An 18,062-nucleotide genomic window follows, 5' to 3' on the forward strand; every position below is an offset into this window, starting at 1 on the left:
CTGATGTCCAGCCTACATTTAAAGATTCCTCTCCATCCTTCACTCTCCGTACAGCAACACTGTTGAGTCGAACCTTCCCAGTGTCAATTTACATAAAACACGCTCGCGCTCACTGGGCAACATCTGTGAACACGATTCCTGGTGCTTTAATACCAGCGACGGCGCCGAAGCTCGCAGCGGATAGGGAAGTCAGCACTACTAGGCAGCACACTTTCACCAGTGGGTTCTCATGAGTGGACTTCTCTGAAGAGGGACATCACAATTTGAAAGGCTTCTTTGAGGGAGAGAAAAATAAACCTTTTTATCTATTTCTTTACTCAAATGACTCATTTAATTTTAGGCAGTGCAATTTCAGTTGTGACTCACAGAAGTCCTTGCTGCCTACAGCAGGAAACATCCCACCCAGCCTGTGCATAACAACCTTAATTATGACAACCCTTTAATTTGGGAAAAAGTCCACGATTTACATCGAGCATCGGGCCCAACCAAGTGATTAATCACCAAACCCGACTCTTGCGCATTATTCTACAGAACATGGCTGGTAAATATTAAATACTTCCCCCATCACGAGTCCCATTATAGATTCCCCCTCACAACCAAGCTCAATGGTCATCACAACTCCCAATGGGCCATTACCTCCTCTCTGCCAAGTAACTAACAAACCAAAAAGCCCATTTTCAAAAGCTGATGAAAGCAGAGCACAGAAAAATAAAAAAACAACATGCCCTTCTTTAGGAATTCAGTAACACTTGCATCCCACTATACATAGCCATGCCAGCGTTCCCGGATCCGACGTGCCGAATGAACCCAGCCATGAGCGTCCAGGCTGTGCAACGGCAGGCAGATGGATTCATAAAAGCCCAGGAACGCAGGGACGGATGGAGCAGCCTCATACATCTTGCATGAATCTGGTTTCCAGAATGATTAAAACCCTTTCGACATCATTAAGAACTAAATTAGCAGAACACTGCAGTCGGGCTTCTCCGGGACTGCCGATCAAACACGTCGGCAGTTTGGAGTCTGCTTGTGACTTCATTTAGAAAGTGGGAAAAGCCTGCCCCCTGCAGTCCAGAGTGTGTTACTCTCAACTGAACACGCAACAGGAGGCACACATCCCTCCAATCCACATTCCCAAGTGCTTTCGAAGGGCAACTAAAACCCTTCGGCAGGTACGGCACTTTAAACTGCAGGTCAGTGACTTCTATCTCCGAGAGCCGCAGCCTGGCACTTTGTTAAAGGACTGCTTGGCTTGAGACCTGGGGAGAACAGTCACATTAGTCTGTATCTGCAAAGAAAAAGCAACAATGACAAAACACATTTCAAACTACAGATCTCAGGTGGAATAACTACACACAGAAACGATCAAAAGACACAATGCTCCACTGCCTGCTGGGACAGGAAATAATTGCTGTTTTTCAAATGGATTGTCATGCCCTCCGTACAATGAAAGATATCCAACGCCCAACGTTTTGTTTCCACCAAGCTTATTTAATTATAGTTGAACACTTTTTTTTGTTTTTTGTTTTGTTTTTTAGGCCCAGAGTCCACCCGCCCCCCACCCCCACCCCCCCAAACAAAAATAAAATAAAATAAAAAATACACAATTCATTATTTTGCCTTTTTTCTTGAACAATATATCAACCTGTTCAAATTACATAGAATCTGTAAACTAAAAGAGCTATTTTACATATTTGTTTTAAACAGGGAACCGAGGAGCACATAATAATAATAACAATAATAATAATAACAATAATAACAACAATAATAATAATATAATATAATAATATAATGCCTCATAAACGTCTAGACAAAAAAGATCAATAAAAATACAGCTTACATTAATATTTTTAGGAATACTTTGCAGAGTTCTTTTATTTATTTTTTCTTGTTTTTAGTAATTTCTGTTAAAATAATAAATGATTGTATGACGTAGAAAGCTGGAAAAAAACAATAATGAATAAAAAATTATTAGGAATATGTTTTTTTTTTCGTCTTTTTTTGTCTTTTGTTTGAGATGCAGTGTTGGTCACAATTGTACAATTTTTACATAAAAGTTCCCCCAAGTTCCTGACTACCATGTGTGCTCAGATGTGTGTTCGATGTCCACGTTTTCTTGTGAATATGCACATCTGCAGGAGTAACAGAAATAGGAGTCTGTTGACACTTGGATGCTATCTGAGAAGTGAAGGCGAATCATTTGTTTGTTCGTTTGTTTGTTTGTTTTGTTTCGTTCAGTCCTCTCCCGATCCGACCACAGAAGCATTTTCAAACTGTATCCATCCTGGCTGTCCACTTTGTTCATTGTTTTGTCGTGAAAAAGTCTTGAGTAGCCCAACTCTGAAGGGTTCTGTACAGTCAGATTAAAAAATGAAAATAACAATAACAGTAACAATAATGAAATACACAGCAACTGACCCCCATGTTAGTATAGGCAAAGAAAAAAAACTAAAAGGGCTGTAGTTTAGTATGATTAGACACAAATATGTATACTCCACTGAATCAGTGGAGGATTTCTGTGTGCAGTGCAGTTGCCCTCTTATCTTAAAGATAGGGAGCCCCCCTGTGGTTCAAAGCTGTCCGTGCATCACAAATGATCCAAGCCAGCGATCTTAAACGCACCACTTGCAAAAGCGCACTGGGAACGGCTGAACGCGGCCTTTGCGTGGGCGGCTGCGTTATTTAAAGTCTAGCAAAAAGCTTCCGACAACCAGTCTCCTTTGCATGTTCTAGGAACTACTCCTCAAGAAAAACTTCGGCACGCACACTCGCACACAAGCGATGCACAACACAGGTCTGTGCAGGGAATCGGTTCCAACAAAAACAGTCTTGGTCACTAAAACTTCCAACAAGTAGTCATTCATGCACACTGTTTTCCTGAGACACTTAGGGACTTTTGCGACTCCGATGGCCGACTGATCGAACGTTATTCCCGCAGCTGGAATGCAAAGAAGATAACGACACCGATGCGGGCGGAAGCGACTCGTTTGTTCTTGTTTGCGTCTGTCCCGTTAGTAAGCTGTGAGTCACTTAATTGGGCAATCAACATTTATACACCGCAAAATCTCAGAGCACACTATCTGACGGCCCAGGCTTTCTAAGGTTATCACACTGTACTACCGGAAACAAGGCTCTGTGATCATAAAAAATAATCAATTAAGGCTACAAACGGAATGAGTTGGGGAGGAAAGTTACATTGACTTTTTGTTTTTAGTCGTTTCTCTTTTTTAAGGCAACTGGAATTGTATATGTGTGGAATAATGACACAAATGGGTTTCAATTCCTCCTTTACCTCGAACACTTGACAGCTTTCGGCCCCCCTGTACTGCAGTATAGTGATTATTATAGCGCATTAATACAAGTTTGCTTGGAGATGTTGGAGATTTATTGCAGTTGCAAATTAAGAACTTTGCAGCCATTCTCCTATCAATAAACATAATGAGAGATCGATAGCGTCTGTGGTGACATGGTGCGTTTCATGTTAAATGTACGCAAATGTGGGGGTGGGGGGAGTCAAAAGAAATTTTTTTTAAGTATTCATATTTGCTGACAGGTTTTATCATCTCTGCGCAGCAATAATGAGATTCCTAGTGGACTTCCCAAGGCCGAAGGTTGTCTATAAAAGTTAAATCCACTTTAAAAATAACGAAAAGAAAATTCTAGACCTCGCATGAACCTTCTGTTAAAATGCAACTTCCACCCAGCTACAAAAGTAACCTTCCTCAAAACAGCTTTCCTATGGGCCAAACGCAAATGTGTGTGTGGTGGGGGGGGGGGTGTAATATGTTATTTTTCTTTGCAGTATGTCATTGCAATTGAGGCCCTCCCGGACAGCTCTGGTGTAACAGTTTACATCCAATTGAAATCACAGCAGCGTGTGCTACTGCGTGGTAATATTACTATCTAAAGAGGGGCTTGGATGCGGGAGGATGTGGGAGTGGGTTTGGCAGTGTGTCCTTGAGCTTCTGGAGGGCAAACAGCAGGCAAGAAACATGGGGAGCAAGCAGTAACCAGACCATAAGAAAAAAAAAAAAAAATCAAATAAATACATCTTAGAGGGAAAACCAAACAAAAACACACAAACAAACAGAGAAAAACAAAAACTAAAACGCATTCTCATTTTGCAATTCTCCGTCGACTTTTGTTCCCATCTCGTATATCCTGATCCCACGGCTTTTGTACATTTGGTTTAGTTCCTTTTCTTCCAGCAGAGATTATTCCGAAGGGGAGGACTTGGAGGCAGGGGGGTGGGGGGAAACAAACGCCAGAGAAACGAACCTTGCGGAAGCTGTGCCAGCGCTGACTTGTGTAGTTTGGGGGGCCGATTGGGGGGCCGGCAGTCTTCCTGATTGCCTAGTGCCAGTGGAGGAGGAGAGAGGTACAAAGTCGCTTCGGCAGCGCGCCTCCCCGGCCCCCCGTCCGTGCTCTCTCTCTCGCCCTCTCTATCTCCTCTCTCGGGAGCGGAGTCGGGGGCCGTGGGGCTGTTCCACGCCTTGAATTCGGGGGTTGAGGTGGGGAAGGCAGTGCTGGGGGTTTCCTCCAGGCTGATGTGGGACGTCCCGGGGAAGGACAGGCAGGTGATCGTCCCCCCCAGGCCCCTGCCTCCCTCTACCTCCCCCCCACCCCAACCACTCCGTCCGTCCCTTCCTCCTCCCTCCCGGGGCAGATGCAGGGGCAGGCACTCTTCTGCCTTCACTAACTTTTATCTGGGTGGGGGGAGGGAGAAAGACAGAAGAAAAATCAGGTCAACAATCCTGTAATCAAGTCAAAAAGCAATTTAAAATGGCAGCAGAGAGGTTTTTGCAATCAGCACTTGAGGACATTTCGCTTTTGTTGCCGTTGTATAGTTATCTTAAGCTGTGGCAATAACAGAATCAGATTAATCACTGTCTTTTACCGTTAGTGTTGACCTGTTACTGATTTAAAGGTGACTTGAAATACCAAGTCTGAGCCGAGCTGAATTCCAACAGGAGAAAGAAACAAACACACATGTTTTTGGAAGAAAACCGAAGAAATACCTTTGTTTTCATCTGTGTCAGAAGCTGATTCTTTCACCCTTTGGCATAACTGATTATACTTGGTCTCCACATCCTGGGGAAGATAAGACAGTCTGGTCAGATGGTAACAGCAATACAGTGGGGGGACCAGATACCACCAGACCATTCTTTAGACTACATGGGACGGGAGCTGCGTACCTTAAGAATCTGCAGGTTGTCCTGTAGGACCTTGAAGTGCGTCATGACCTGCTGCCTGAAGTTGTGCGCCCCACCAGCCTGCGAGGAGAACGAGGCCAGTTTCTTCAAGTCGATTCCCGAGTCGCCAGCCGACCCTCGCCGCCCTCCCGGGTCTCTGGCACCACTCAGCAGGTCGTCATCGGTACTGCTCTCACCCGTGCCGCCGTAGCCCTCCAGGACCAGGTAGCTCACTGAGAGAGAGAGAGAGAGAGAGAGAGAGAGAGAGGTTAGCAGTTCACACGCTCCTCCGCCTGCTCTCAAACACCATGATCCCACTTTGTTTCAAGGCAAAAAAAAACAGTACAAAATGATCAGCTTCGTTCTAATGCTTTATCGCTGGCCTTACTGTGTAAATTAGTCTTCTGCTTTGTAACCCAGTCAACGCAAACTGGCATTTGTCAGCAAAGGTTTTGTACTTCAGCCTTATTTTGTTCACCGATAATCACACGGGGCCTCAGCACTATAAAAGTTTAAATTATGAACCTGCTTTGCTGGCAGATATAAGTGATGGCTAGTGAATTAAGTTGCCGTTTGATTTTATTTTTTTCAGCTTTACAAGGATTTGAGCCACATGAGCTTTCCTGACAGAATTATTTATTTTAAACTCAACTGACCCGCAGTACAAAAATCACATGCTGTCCGATGAATTCTGCATTATTTATGCATTGCTTATTTCAGTCCACCTTCTTTTGATAAAATGCTGAAGAGGTGAAATGCTAATGCCACTGGTGAGAGGCCCAGGAGGCATTTAAAGTCCATTTCTGACTGAGATCTGAAAATCCATTAAAAAAAAAAAAAGAAAATGAAGTATGATAGTTTATAAGGTTCTCACTGTAGTCATTGGAAGCCTCGAAAAACCGCTCGTCCATCTCCTCGGAGGCTGGGTCCCGGCCCATCTCCCGGCCCAGTCTGAGGCCTCTCCCCGGGTCACTGCCCCCGAGGGCCCGACCCTTCTCCTCCGCACCGTTCTCCGGGGAGTGATACGCAGAGGAGGCCCCCGGCCCGGCTCCGTCCGTGGGGCCGCGCAGTGACGTCGTGCGGAGGAGCCGCGTTGAGGAGACAGGTCTGGCGCGCAGGGGGTCCGGGGATGCCCTCCCGCTCTCCCCTCTCTCCAGGAGCAGCTGGCCGACGAGGAACTCTTTAATTGCTGCCACTGAGAGAAACAGAGACAAAAAGAGTTTCACACCAAGGAACTTCCTTTGATGGCAGAACGAGAATAAAATCAAAAACTCTGCAGTCTCCGGAATGTCTCCACTCAGCCAGAGACCCCAGAATGCTCCTGTCCTACATTTCTAATTGTAGATATGTGCTGCCTGTCAAACTCCAGGTCCCAGCGCCCCAACAGCCCCAACATCATCCCTTCATCTGAAACGCTTCCTACTGCATACAAAACATTTATGCCCAAGACTTCAAAATAGATCAGCGCTGATCCCAACTGGAAGTGTTGCCCAAAACAATTACTGAATTATTGAGAGAGTGTCTTCTCGGAAGAGTGTAGAATGATACTGACTGAGGGGCCTGACAGTTAAAAGCAAAGAAGATCTGCCAGGTGGTGTGTTTTTAAACCATTTTCTCAGCACTGTGAGGAGAAAAGAGGGAAACCGATTCACCTGGCGAGAGAGCAGAGGAACCTGATCTGTCTTTTTCCACCCACTTTGTGGATTAATCAACACAATCTGGTAGCTGTTCTTCAATGACATGTCAATCACCAAATAATTCAATTTCCCACCCAGAAAACATCACGCAAACAGCCATTTGGTAATTGGTGTATTTTCCGATGACTGGACCCGACACCGCCAGTCAGTCTACAGTCTACAGTGCCGTGCTGTCAATCAGACACATTACTCACGGCTCTCGAGTGCCTCCTGGGCTTTCGACGGGGAGGGTGGGATGCTTAAGGCGGCCGGCTCTTCGTCGTCAACTGCAACGCCCTGGCGTGACCTCTGGGGCAGGAAGGGCAGCCTGTGTTCCAGCTCGGGCTCCAGGTAGGACACCTCCCTGACGTCGCTCTCCGCCTCCTCCTCCCCTTCTGGTTCATGCCCTTCGAATGATGCAGAGCCCGGGGGCGGAGTCGGCAGCATCCCCGGCGAGACCACACCCACGTCCTTCTCTGTTGAGTACGAAAGGACAGCCATGCACATTAGCAGATCGTCGGCGAGAGACAGTATCGTTCAAGGTGCTGAAAGGGTCTCTGTATGGGTCACCTGGGGACTGGATGCTTCCGGTGGAGATGCGGTCGGAGTCTTTGTTCAGTTTCTGGTTCGTGCTGCTGCCAATCAGCTCCACTTCCTCTCGCTCACCACTGAAAGACAGACAAGGACCAAATATCATGGTTTGCACAGAGGTGGAGAACCCCGTGACCAGGGGCCCATGGTACAGAACAGAGTCTCTCTGTTGACAGTATCCTGGTCTGTAATGAGTGTCAAATGCACCTCAGACTCATCAAACCTGATTACAAACACATCCTTTCTTTCATAGACTGATAATATATCACTGAAAATAACGAAAAACAAATCATTTTGCTTTGGGACTAAGGAAGCAACAATTACTCAAAAGTCCTGTAAAAGTGACAGCTGTGAAATCTTTGATCGTTATGAAAAACTAAATTCACTGTAAAGAGCCTTTGTGAAAATAAACGCAGAAAAAACTGCAAAAAAAAGTCACTCACTCTGGCTGAGGTAAGGGTATCACATTGTGCGGTTTTGTTTTCATAGAGTCGGCCCTCTGTGTGATGAGATACTGCCACCTGCAGGTGGGAGAGAGAGAGCAACAGAGCGAGAGAGAGAGACAGAAACAGAGAGAGGGGTGAGTGCCAGGATATTCAAGAATGCACAGACGCAAACGGGCTGCCGTAGAAGTCACACTCACGTTTTCTGCTCCGACACTGTCTGAGCCATCAGCTCGTAGATCTGAGCACCATTATCAGACATGGAAAGCACGAAGAAGGACCGGTTATCTGTAAAACAGAAACACCAGCTTACTGGGTGTGCTCTGGAAACAGTCAGTGAAGCCGACAACCCATCAACACCCAAACAAAATATCATATCCATTGCCTGAGCTTACAGGCTGAAGAGGGAACCAACCTGTGGCCACCGAGCGCACCAGCACGGTGTTGAGTTTGATGATGGGGCTGAAGGTGTGCTTGGTGTCCGCTGTGCCGGCCAGGTTCTTGCTGTGCCACTTGAGGATTAGCTTCTCGTCCTGCTTCTGTAGGAGGACCAGGATGTCTTCCAGAAGCAAGGTGTACAGCTCTGATGGGAAGAGGCAAAGGTTACGTCAGCCCCAACTCAACACACAAGAGCAGCAGGAGACGACAACTCCCAGAGATGATGTCTTTCAAAACAATGCTTGCTTAATTCAACAACTCCGGTTCCTGATTCTCAGCTTTCAAGATGTGGCGCATTTAATCCCAGGACAACAATACAAACTTGGATTTGAATGACTATTGTCGTCTTCCTATTATCTGAACAAAACTTGTAGTGAGAAACAGATACACAATACAAGACCAGAGTCTGGTTGGAGAATCACAAACTGTGAACAAAAACAAAACATTTGCCTTAAAAGTTCAGCTTTCTATCTTTCCAGATCTTTATCATTCAATCAATAAAATAGAGGTTATCATCACTTTTTAAAATCAACCCATAAGAGGTTGCACTGAAAGAAATAGTTCAACTTCGATTACCAGAGATGAATATTGCAATACACAAACCTGTTCTTAAAAAAGAAAATCCCTCCACCTCTTACATGACCAATGTATTATATTTTCACTGTTTAAAAACCAACCACATGTCAGCGCAGGATCTGTACAATGTCTCACCGATTGTCTTGTCTTTATTAACCTTCCAAGAGAGTGGTCCCTCGTGGATCATCTTCCGCTTGGTCAGGTCCAGGTTCTGATGGAGACAGGACAACACTGAGGACTTCTGGTCAAGGCATTACCACTGCTAGTCAAGATCTCTCCTAGAGCTGACCTGTGGGCTACGAACCTTTGACCCATCTCTCACATAAAACTGAACTGACCACATGTTGTTTTCATGAAGATGCCAGAAAGAAAACATGCTTGTAAAACTGATCTTTAATAGTTTGTAGTAAAACCAAAAGACCAGAAGTATCGCTGATCGAAAGAGAGGCAGCTTCACCACAGATTGGGGAGTAGAAACTACATCCATGATCTAAGTCACCTCTCCATCAACATGACTCACCTTGAACTCCGAGATCATCGGATTCTCGCTCTGCTTCAGGGACGAGAGGTCCAGCCGGCGCTGATAGTCCTCGAGTCGCTGTAGGAGTTTGACAATAAGGCAGGATGATCAGTACAGCGCTGTACTACGCGGATGCTTGGAGCCGTGTCTTACTTTATTAGGATTAATCAGCTCAACAGGGTGACAGCACACATTAGTTTGAAACATTCCTTGGTACATATTTGTAGTATTATTAAACAAGATTAGATTATAAAAGAGTGTGCAACACCTGTTCCTAAGAAGACCACATTTCAAGAAAGATATCGCTGCTCTAGAGGCAGTTCACAGGAGAGCTACCAGACTTATTCCAGGTCTGAAGGGAATGTCCTACTGAGAGACTGAGGAACTGAACCTTTTCACCCTGGAACAGAGGAGACTATGTGGGGACTTGATCGAAGTCTTCAAAATCATGAAAGGCATCGAGCACATCAAACCAGAGGAGCTTTTCCAGATCAGCAGGGACACACGCACCCGGGACACAAATGGAAATTGGGCTTCAAGGCATTCAAGACAGAAAACAGGAGACACTTCTTCACACAGAGAGGTGTCACAATTTGAACAAACTCCCCAGCGATGTGGCTGAAGAGACAATTTGGGAACATTCAAAAACAGACTGGATTGGATCCTTGGATCACTTAGTTATTAATGGACACCAAACGAGCACGATGGGGCAAATGGCCTCCTCTCGATTGGACACTTTCTTATGTTCTTAAGACAGAAGTTTTGCAGGTATAGGATGGATACAATTACTTACTTCTTGTGTCTTTTTCAAGTGATACAAGTAATTTACAATTGCTATTTTTAAATTCAAATAAGAGGTTGAATATTAAAACAAAAGTCCCACCTGCTTGTTCTCGGACTCCTTGACTGCCTGGTTGACGTAGTTGAGCATCTGCCGACAGCATTCGCCTGACTTCTTGATCTTCTCTTTCTCCTCGTTGTCCTCTGTACATCATGAAAAAAAAACTCCAATTTACATACTCCATTATCAAGTAGGCATCCTAAAACGCAGTATAATATATAAAAGACACCAAGAACAATAACCCGTAACAAACAATAAGAAATCACCATCTAAGACGATAAGAAGATGCATAATTATTGAGTAAACTATACAACATTACTGTGACACATTTTGAAGAACACACTCTAGTTCCCTGGCAGTGTACCTCCATGAAATTGCACTCAGACACAGCTTTATATACAACACTACCTGCTGGGACATGGTACTCTAAGCTAACCCAGCAGCAGGAATCCAGGGCTTGCGATACAACAAACACAGACACATACTGAGCTGAAATGGTGGAAATCAATGCTGCCAATGACAAACGTCAACTAGGACACCAACGCAAAACAATCTAAAGCCCTGTTAGAGGATTGATTGGGGAGCTTGAATCCAAGCCTCCTTCCAGGTGCATCCCTGGTTTGAAATCTCTGCCGATGGGTTTAAAACACATACACAGTGAATGCAGCTGTTTATCTTTCACAATTCTGGTATCCCCTTCAGTTGGGAGGTGGTGAAAATCTGTCTCAATTGAAAACACAATTAAAATCAGTGCATCCGGACGCTCCGATCAGAAGCCGCGTCCGTCTGCACCACCGACGTGGGGTTCGATTCATGTTCGTATCGTCGTGATTGCATCTCTGTGATTGTGATGGGGGTGCTGTGTTGGAGGAGCGGATGAGGTATTATTCACACAGCGGCACCTGCATCAGTTGCCATTACTGCTGACTAACTGGGCACAGGGTAAACTCACCACCCCGGCACTCGAGCAACGTGCAACTTCCCAGGCAAAAGCTCACTGCAGATCGCGAGGGAACATCTCGAACTAACACCTGTGTCTGGGGCATCACGAATTGGTAGCCTAGAAAGAGTTGTGTTGACAGGTTTAACTGATCCACAGTTTAATAGAGACTGACGCACCAAAAGCGAGGTATAGGCCTTCCCGAAACCAAGGACTGATATCAGAAAAAAATTTAATAAGTTCCTTTCATTATCAGTAGTGAAGAGTTTGATTGGAACGACCAGAAGACACGGTCAGAGGATCGAAATTGGTAAACACTCGTTTTAGTCAAATCCAGCTGCAGGGTCACTCAAGAAATGAAAGCAGGTTACAATCCAAGTCCTGCAACACCATTGGCTGGACGGGCCCTCGTTGCCTCCCTCCGGTCTCCACTCTTGCTGTGTGAAAGTGTACCTGTGTACTTGGCGATGTTCTCCAGCAGGAGGGGATATTTTGTCAGTCTCTGCATCTCCACAGGGATGATGTCCTTCAGCTGCAATCTGCGGCACAGACGGTTACTCTCGGCCTCCTGCAATAAAGGCAAAAAGAGGTCACACTGTGCCGGGGTCTCCAGATCAACCAGGAGAGGAGAGCAGAAATTGTTATTAAAAATACAAATCACGGCAATTCACAAAAGTGCCAAAAGAGAAGCCTTCCAACAGGAGTGATAATCAACTTCAAATCCCACCTCTGATGGTATTACCGTGAAGCTCAAAAACCAAACCTTAGCTACTGAATCTCCATTTTTTTTCTATTATTTAAAGCATAACTTCAAGTTGTAGTTGCAATGATTTAAAAAATGAAACAAATAAAAACATGAAAAAAGCATTTAGCTGGACCACCATTTACTCCAAGGACATTTTCCTTTTTTTTTTTTTTTAACTAATTTAAAAACTAGTTCACACCCTGTCCTCTGAAAAAAAGACCCTTAAACAAACAAACTTATATTTATGCATTTATTCCCCATTCAAAGCTGCAGCAAAGGAAAAAAATGAATACTAATGCAATAGTATTGAATATATCCCTTGGCGAGGACACGTACCTCACTAAACACACTCATTTCCAACCCAAACACCAACACCCTGCGGACACGTACCTGTATGAAGGCACTGAATCGGGAGTCCTTCTTCTGCCGGCTCTTGATGAGCTCCAGTGCGAAGGGCTGGTTGCTACAGAAAGTGCCCACCGCCCGCTTGATCTTCTCCTCCTCCCCGCCGCTGAACTGGATAAAAACAATCCCGACACATCCAGGTCAGTCGCCCTGGCAACGTGGCGCCCGTGTTTCCAGGGCGATGACACCGCTGCCGAGCCCCCCCCCTCCCCCCCGGTTCACAATCGACCGCGTGTCACTGAGCTTCGGCGTCGGGCTGATCTGAGAGAGAGGATTCCTCTACACAGCTAGCCTGCGTGAAGTTAAAGAGATTCTTAAGTGATATCTGGTCAACGAACACCCAAATTTGAGGAGACCAACTCAGGAAAACAGTACGGCTTGGAAGAGAATAAAAAACGTAGTTTCAAACAGTCTGAAAACCGAAAGGGACACGCTCCAAATAAAAGCCAGCTAAGGAAACCAAGACAAAGCCTCCCAAAGGATAGACTTTACTTGGTTTTTCCTGATCTGCATACCTGGCTTAGACTGAGCTGGAGGCATCGCCTGATGGTGTCGTAGTTTGCTACGACACTGTCATGCCCATTAACCAGCCAGATCAAACATCCCCCCACTGTCTTCTGCGAGTTACAATAAATGTTCCTGCAAATCCAGCTCGTCACTGAAACGTATTTCAGCAAAGCTAATTTGACGTCTGATTGTATTCCTATACACAGTTTTAGACAGGACAGGAACTTGTTAGGCGCTCAAGAGCAAGAAGCTGCTCGACATTCACAGTTTCAGGAGTAACTCTTAGTCTTACCCAAGACAGGAGGTCGTCTCCTATCTGGTCGATCACGGACGTCTCGTTCTTCCTTCGGATTGTCGCCATTTGTTCGATTATCGAAACTGAACATCAGAGACGCAAGGGAGTGTTACCACAGAGCAGACAGATACAGGACCAACAATGATAGCATACGAAGAGTGATTGGACAATGGGCCATGAGTTCTCCCATGAAACTATGACATCAGCGAAAAGACAAGAGAAAAACGCAAATATAAAAATGCTAAGCACCAAGCACCAAGGCATCAAGAGTTCAGCTGGGCACAGGTGAGACAGCGTGGGCGGCTCGCTTACCGTGCAGCTGTAGAATCTCCTCCAGGTTGGCGAAGATGTGCTTGATGTCGGCGGGTGGCAGGATGGCCTCTCTCGTGAGCTTCTGGTAGAACACCTGGTCCAGCACCCGCAGCATCCTCAGGTGAGCGCGCTCCGTGTAGAAGAGCTCTGTCAGACAGAAGGGAAGAATGCAATTCAAAAGACCGCTGCCTAGCTGCCTCAATCAATAACTTACTCGCTCACTCCCTCACACAGATGCTCAATAACTCCGTAGGGCACTCGCACAATCAGCAGTGCGCTCGCCCACTCTACAGCGCACTCGCACAATCAGTAGGGCGCTCAAGCACTCCATAACGCACTGGCACACTCAAAAGCACACTCGCACAATCAGTAGCACACTCGCCCACTCATATAACACACCCGCTCACACTCGTTGCTGAGCTAATAGAAATAGGAGACTATAGTGATGTCAACCATGCCAACAACAGGGTAGTACAGGAAAGGATTGTGGGAGAATAAACTTGCATAAGGGAATGAGTGTATCTGATAGACAGAATAGATAGACATATACATCTTTTTCAGCAATGTTTTGGGGACGATCTTGCAGTTAGGGATGCAAGTGACCTTGGCCCTCACCATTAATGACCTCCTGCCTCTTGATCTCGTGGGGCGTCAGACCGGCCAGAACCTCCCTGCCCACCAGCTGCTGCCAGTTCGGGGGATCCAGCTCCGAGTCGATCTCGTAGCACTGGTCGTCTTCGCTCTGCACTTCCCCGCCGCTCAGCGTGTCCATCCTAAGAGACGCCACACAGAACGAAGCAGAATTACACTCCCTTACGGAGACGGGATGCTCGAAAAAGGAGCTGAAGGACAGTGTGGGAGCAAAACGGAGGCTTAAGCAAATGTAAATCTGAATCTGCTTGGTACGAGCAGGCTCTGAGTCTGATTTCAAAGCTTCTCCAAATGCATCATGTTTACACCCATCCCAAAAAACAGAAACCCAAATTAAAAGAAATTAACAGAAAACAGGAACTGGAAACCTCAAAGGCAAATCAATTAGTGATAAAACCAATCTCACCTCCTGATGGCCTTGGGAGTCCCACTCTCAATGATCCTGAAACAGAACGACACAAGAGTCCAGTTACTGCTTGTGAAGAAGCAATCATGTTCTTCATGTTAATCGGGATCGACCTATTCAAACTTCATTTCATTCTTATGTTGAATGTGATCGGAGCTGTGGGATCATTTGATGATGGAAGCTGAATGTGACCCAATTCTCTCGTCACAAGAAAATAAATAAATCATCCAACAAGCCTGATGTAAACAACTTTTCCCAAAGTGAAAGCAGTCTATAAATTCATAGGACGGTGGGTGAATTTAAAGAGCTGAAATGTAGTATGAAAACAAGGTTATGCTATCAGAATAAAAGGGTCATTAATTAGTTTTAAACGGTACATGCAGCAATGTTAAACAAATGGTGGATACAAAATACTACACAGCTACATAACCAGAGAGAAAGCTTGATTTCGAAGCCAAACAGTGAGGCAGACAACAATTACGAGAACTCTGCAACTCTAAACATCAGCCTTTTACAATTCATAAAATGAGAATAAAAATGTCCATTAAATAACATGGATTCCGGCCCTCCCCTCCCCCACAATCACAGGCTTACCATGACAGATAAAACCTCCCAGATCATGAGATGTGACAACCATAGAAAGCAAAAACAAAGCCTGCCATTTCAAGTCGAGAACACCGAATGACTGAGGTGAAAACCGTTTCTAAGTACAGCTGCCGGGCCGAGGGTCTGTCCAGAGGAGTCCTCCGGGCTGGAGTGTGAATCCCGCCCCGGTAACTCAACACCCATGGTGGTGGCGTCTGAATTAATATGTTCTTGGCAGTGAAACAAGGTGATTCAATATGTCCAGATTAGAGTTCGTGTCATCTTACGAATATGCGACCACAGCAGTTCACTTTGTGGGCAAGAAGGAGGCTCACAGCAGGGTCTGCCTGTAAGTTCACCTCTTCACTTTTCCCTGGCCTGTAACACGTGTGGATGACTTGGTTTACTGCCTGTAGGAGATTTATGAGCCATACCATTTCAGTATGAATGGCTTCAGAGAAAACGTCTTGTGGGAGTAGAAGTTTCAAATCCCCATTAAGCAATTGAATTCCTGTAAGCCTTACAGGAATACTTTTATATCATAAAAATGATCCACTGCTGAATGAAGGTTTCTGCTTGCTTCGATGTCAAGTTTATGGTTGTATTTATGTAGATCTTTTGAGCTGGAAGCCCATATCCACCGTATCACTGCTGTAGACCCACCTGACTGTGTCCAACCCTGCACCATGCCACACTATATATAATTTATACGTTTTATGATTGTCTGGGATGTTTTATTTCTTGAGCCGTCAGACAGAAATATTTAATATCTGCGTTCTGGGGTTAGAAGAACTTAAGGTAGACTGATCCTACTTTTCCATTATGGCCAAAACCTCTATTATAGGATAAAGTAGGGCAATGAATATGATCTAAGTATAAAAAAAAAAAAAACATCAAAATCCTTCTTTAAACTCAGAGAGCATGTTATTGTTACAGTAGACTATTGTACAACACTCAAGTCATTATTTTGGGACATAATGCACTCTTTCAACTGGCTATCAATGTGAAGCGACACACCCACCCACCCACCCACCCATCCCTCCCTCCCTCCCTCCCTCCCTCTCTCTCTCCTCCCCTCCCTCCCTCCCTCTCTATGTAAGACTGCTTTAGCTTGGCTCTAGCAGGCCCGTTCCCTCACCTGTCCATCTCCCGCTCCTCCTCCGGTAGGTGGTCCAGAGCGGAGAGGCTGAAATCAAAGATGGTGTTGGGGGTCCGTGGCATGCCGTCTGCGGAGTCCCCCAAGTGAAGACCCTCGCTCTGTTTAGGCAATGCCGAGGAGGGAGTCAGGCCTGTCCGTGAGGGAGAGAAGAGACTCTGAACTGACCGTCCTTAAAACGCAAGAGCTCAAGACAGGGACAAATATACAAAATGCCTGGATTGTGCAAAATGGCAACATGATGGGAATTTGTTAAGACTGAGAACGAGAAAGGGTTAAAAAGAAAAGTAAAACTTGACAGGCAGAGAAAAGGAATAAGTGTCACATGCACACACAGTTTAAATGATTAAAGAGACCTGCTGCTTGCCATCCCAAGAAAAAGTACAGGGTGATGAAATAGGGATGTTAAGAAATTCACATTTATTGACCTACTTGATCCTGCACTTAAAAATCCTAATGCAACAAGGTCTGATTCACTTAAAAACATTCCAGAAATGTCCGGTAAAAATTGCAGGGAAAAGGAGGGATTTATTTAATTGTTAAAAAAAAAAGAAAAAAAAAAGTTAAACGGAAGAAAAACTGAAAGGAAGGAACAGATTTACTTTTTTGTGATGGCTGTATTACCAGGTATTAAGATAAAAGCAAGTGGGGGGAAAAAAATGAAAGAATATAATAAAACCAGACAGGAAAAAAAACAGCCTAAACAACCACCCTAAACAGGAAAGCCCCAGATGCACAATGACGACGCAAACACAAGCGGAGCAGAAAAGGACGGAAAGCGACGCAGATCAAAACAACGCAGATGCACACAAAAGAGCCGAACAAAAATAGAAACAACACTGAGATGGAGGAAACAAAAGAGAGAGAGAGGAAAGTGGACGGGCGAGACAGGACAAGGACAGAGAGAGACAGAGATAGAGAGAGACCGGGGGGCTAACCGGAGTCGGAGTCGCGCCCCCCTTGCTCGCCAGCCAAGCTGCTGCCGCTGCTGTAGGGGGGCGAGGTGGCCAGCGCCGGGGTGTGCATGGGGTCCGATCCCTCGCTGGATTGGCTGCCCCGGGCTCGGCTGGGGTCCGGGTGCTCGGGGACGCTGAGGGCCGGCTGGGACGGCTGCTTCTGGGTCCTCCTGTTGATCTCGATGGCTCGGCCTACTGCACACAGAAGCACGCACACACAGACAGACAGGGCCGGTCAGAGCTCTGCCACAGGCACAACCCGAGTCAATACTGCACACCGAATCAATGCTCTGCCTCCCCCATCGGCTCGCCCTGCCCTTTTTCCCGTCCTTGTTTTAAGGGGAAGGGTGGAGCTGGCCAGGCTAGGGGAAAAAAAAGCCAGCTGCCAAGACTGAAGGCAGGAAAACGTACAGTACAGAGCTCTGGATCTCAAGCCCGGGCAGAAGTCAGTCATTACGTTTGTGCAAAAACACGTTCAAAGATTCAAATTCCAACAGTGTATTAATTCACCCACACAGGGTGGGCTGTTACCTGAGGCTTCTTCACTTTAAAGCGGTTCAACTGTTGCACAGCATGAGTATAACACAAGGATTTAAACTACCTCTTCAGATAACTAATGAAGGGCTCAGCTGGGATGAAAACTATGTGACGCCACCTTGTGGACCAGATTGGGAGAACGATTCCCCTGACAAACGAGTGGAAGCCTGTCAGTGGTGAACTCGTTTCCCTGTACCGTAGAGTTGTTTTCGACCACCTGGCCCTTACCAGCTCTGAGATGTGAGATCTGGGAGGGATGAACAGCTAAACCCTTCCTGCTCCCCCTTCAAACA

At 45.8% G+C, this 18,062-nt stretch overlaps 1 protein-coding gene across 2 annotated transcripts in view; it reads right to left on the reverse strand.

The window, feature by feature from the left end:
- Positions 1 to 1,467: 1,467 nt before the first annotated feature.
- LOC136753874 (rho guanine nucleotide exchange factor 12) overlaps positions 1,468 to 18,062 on the reverse strand; it is a 94,561-nt gene continuing 77,966 nt past the window's right edge. For both annotated transcript variants that reach the window (XM_066710267.1, XM_066710260.1), the window contains 20 exons: positions 17,215 to 17,427; positions 16,259 to 16,409; positions 14,536 to 14,571; positions 14,094 to 14,251; positions 13,479 to 13,625; positions 13,164 to 13,249; positions 12,350 to 12,475; positions 11,668 to 11,782; positions 10,317 to 10,417; positions 9,434 to 9,511; positions 9,049 to 9,124; positions 8,315 to 8,482; positions 8,100 to 8,187; positions 7,900 to 7,977; positions 7,436 to 7,533; positions 7,081 to 7,341; positions 6,064 to 6,384; positions 5,193 to 5,422; positions 5,016 to 5,088; positions 1,468 to 4,703 (listed from right to left, as the gene is read on the reverse strand). In XM_066710267.1, the coding sequence (XP_066566364.1) occupies positions 4,693 to 4,703; positions 5,016 to 5,088; positions 5,193 to 5,422; positions 6,064 to 6,384; positions 7,081 to 7,341; positions 7,436 to 7,533; positions 7,900 to 7,977; positions 8,100 to 8,187; positions 8,315 to 8,482; positions 9,049 to 9,124; positions 9,434 to 9,511; positions 10,317 to 10,417; positions 11,668 to 11,782; positions 12,350 to 12,475; positions 13,164 to 13,249; positions 13,479 to 13,625; positions 14,094 to 14,251; positions 14,536 to 14,571; positions 16,259 to 16,409; positions 17,215 to 17,427 (2,615 nt within the window). In that variant the 3' untranslated portion in view covers positions 1,468 to 4,692. The remainder of the gene's footprint in view (positions 4,704 to 5,015; positions 5,089 to 5,192; positions 5,423 to 6,063; positions 6,385 to 7,080; positions 7,342 to 7,435; positions 7,534 to 7,899; positions 7,978 to 8,099; positions 8,188 to 8,314; positions 8,483 to 9,048; positions 9,125 to 9,433; positions 9,512 to 10,316; positions 10,418 to 11,667; positions 11,783 to 12,349; positions 12,476 to 13,163; positions 13,250 to 13,478; positions 13,626 to 14,093; positions 14,252 to 14,535; positions 14,572 to 16,258; positions 16,410 to 17,214; positions 17,428 to 18,062) is intronic.

The sequence above is a fragment of the Amia ocellicauda genome, chromosome 1, assembly GCF_036373705.1.
Source record: "Amia ocellicauda isolate fAmiCal2 chromosome 1, fAmiCal2.hap1, whole genome shotgun sequence".
Classification (NCBI taxonomy): Eukaryota; Metazoa; Chordata; class Actinopteri; order Amiiformes; family Amiidae; genus Amia; species Amia ocellicauda.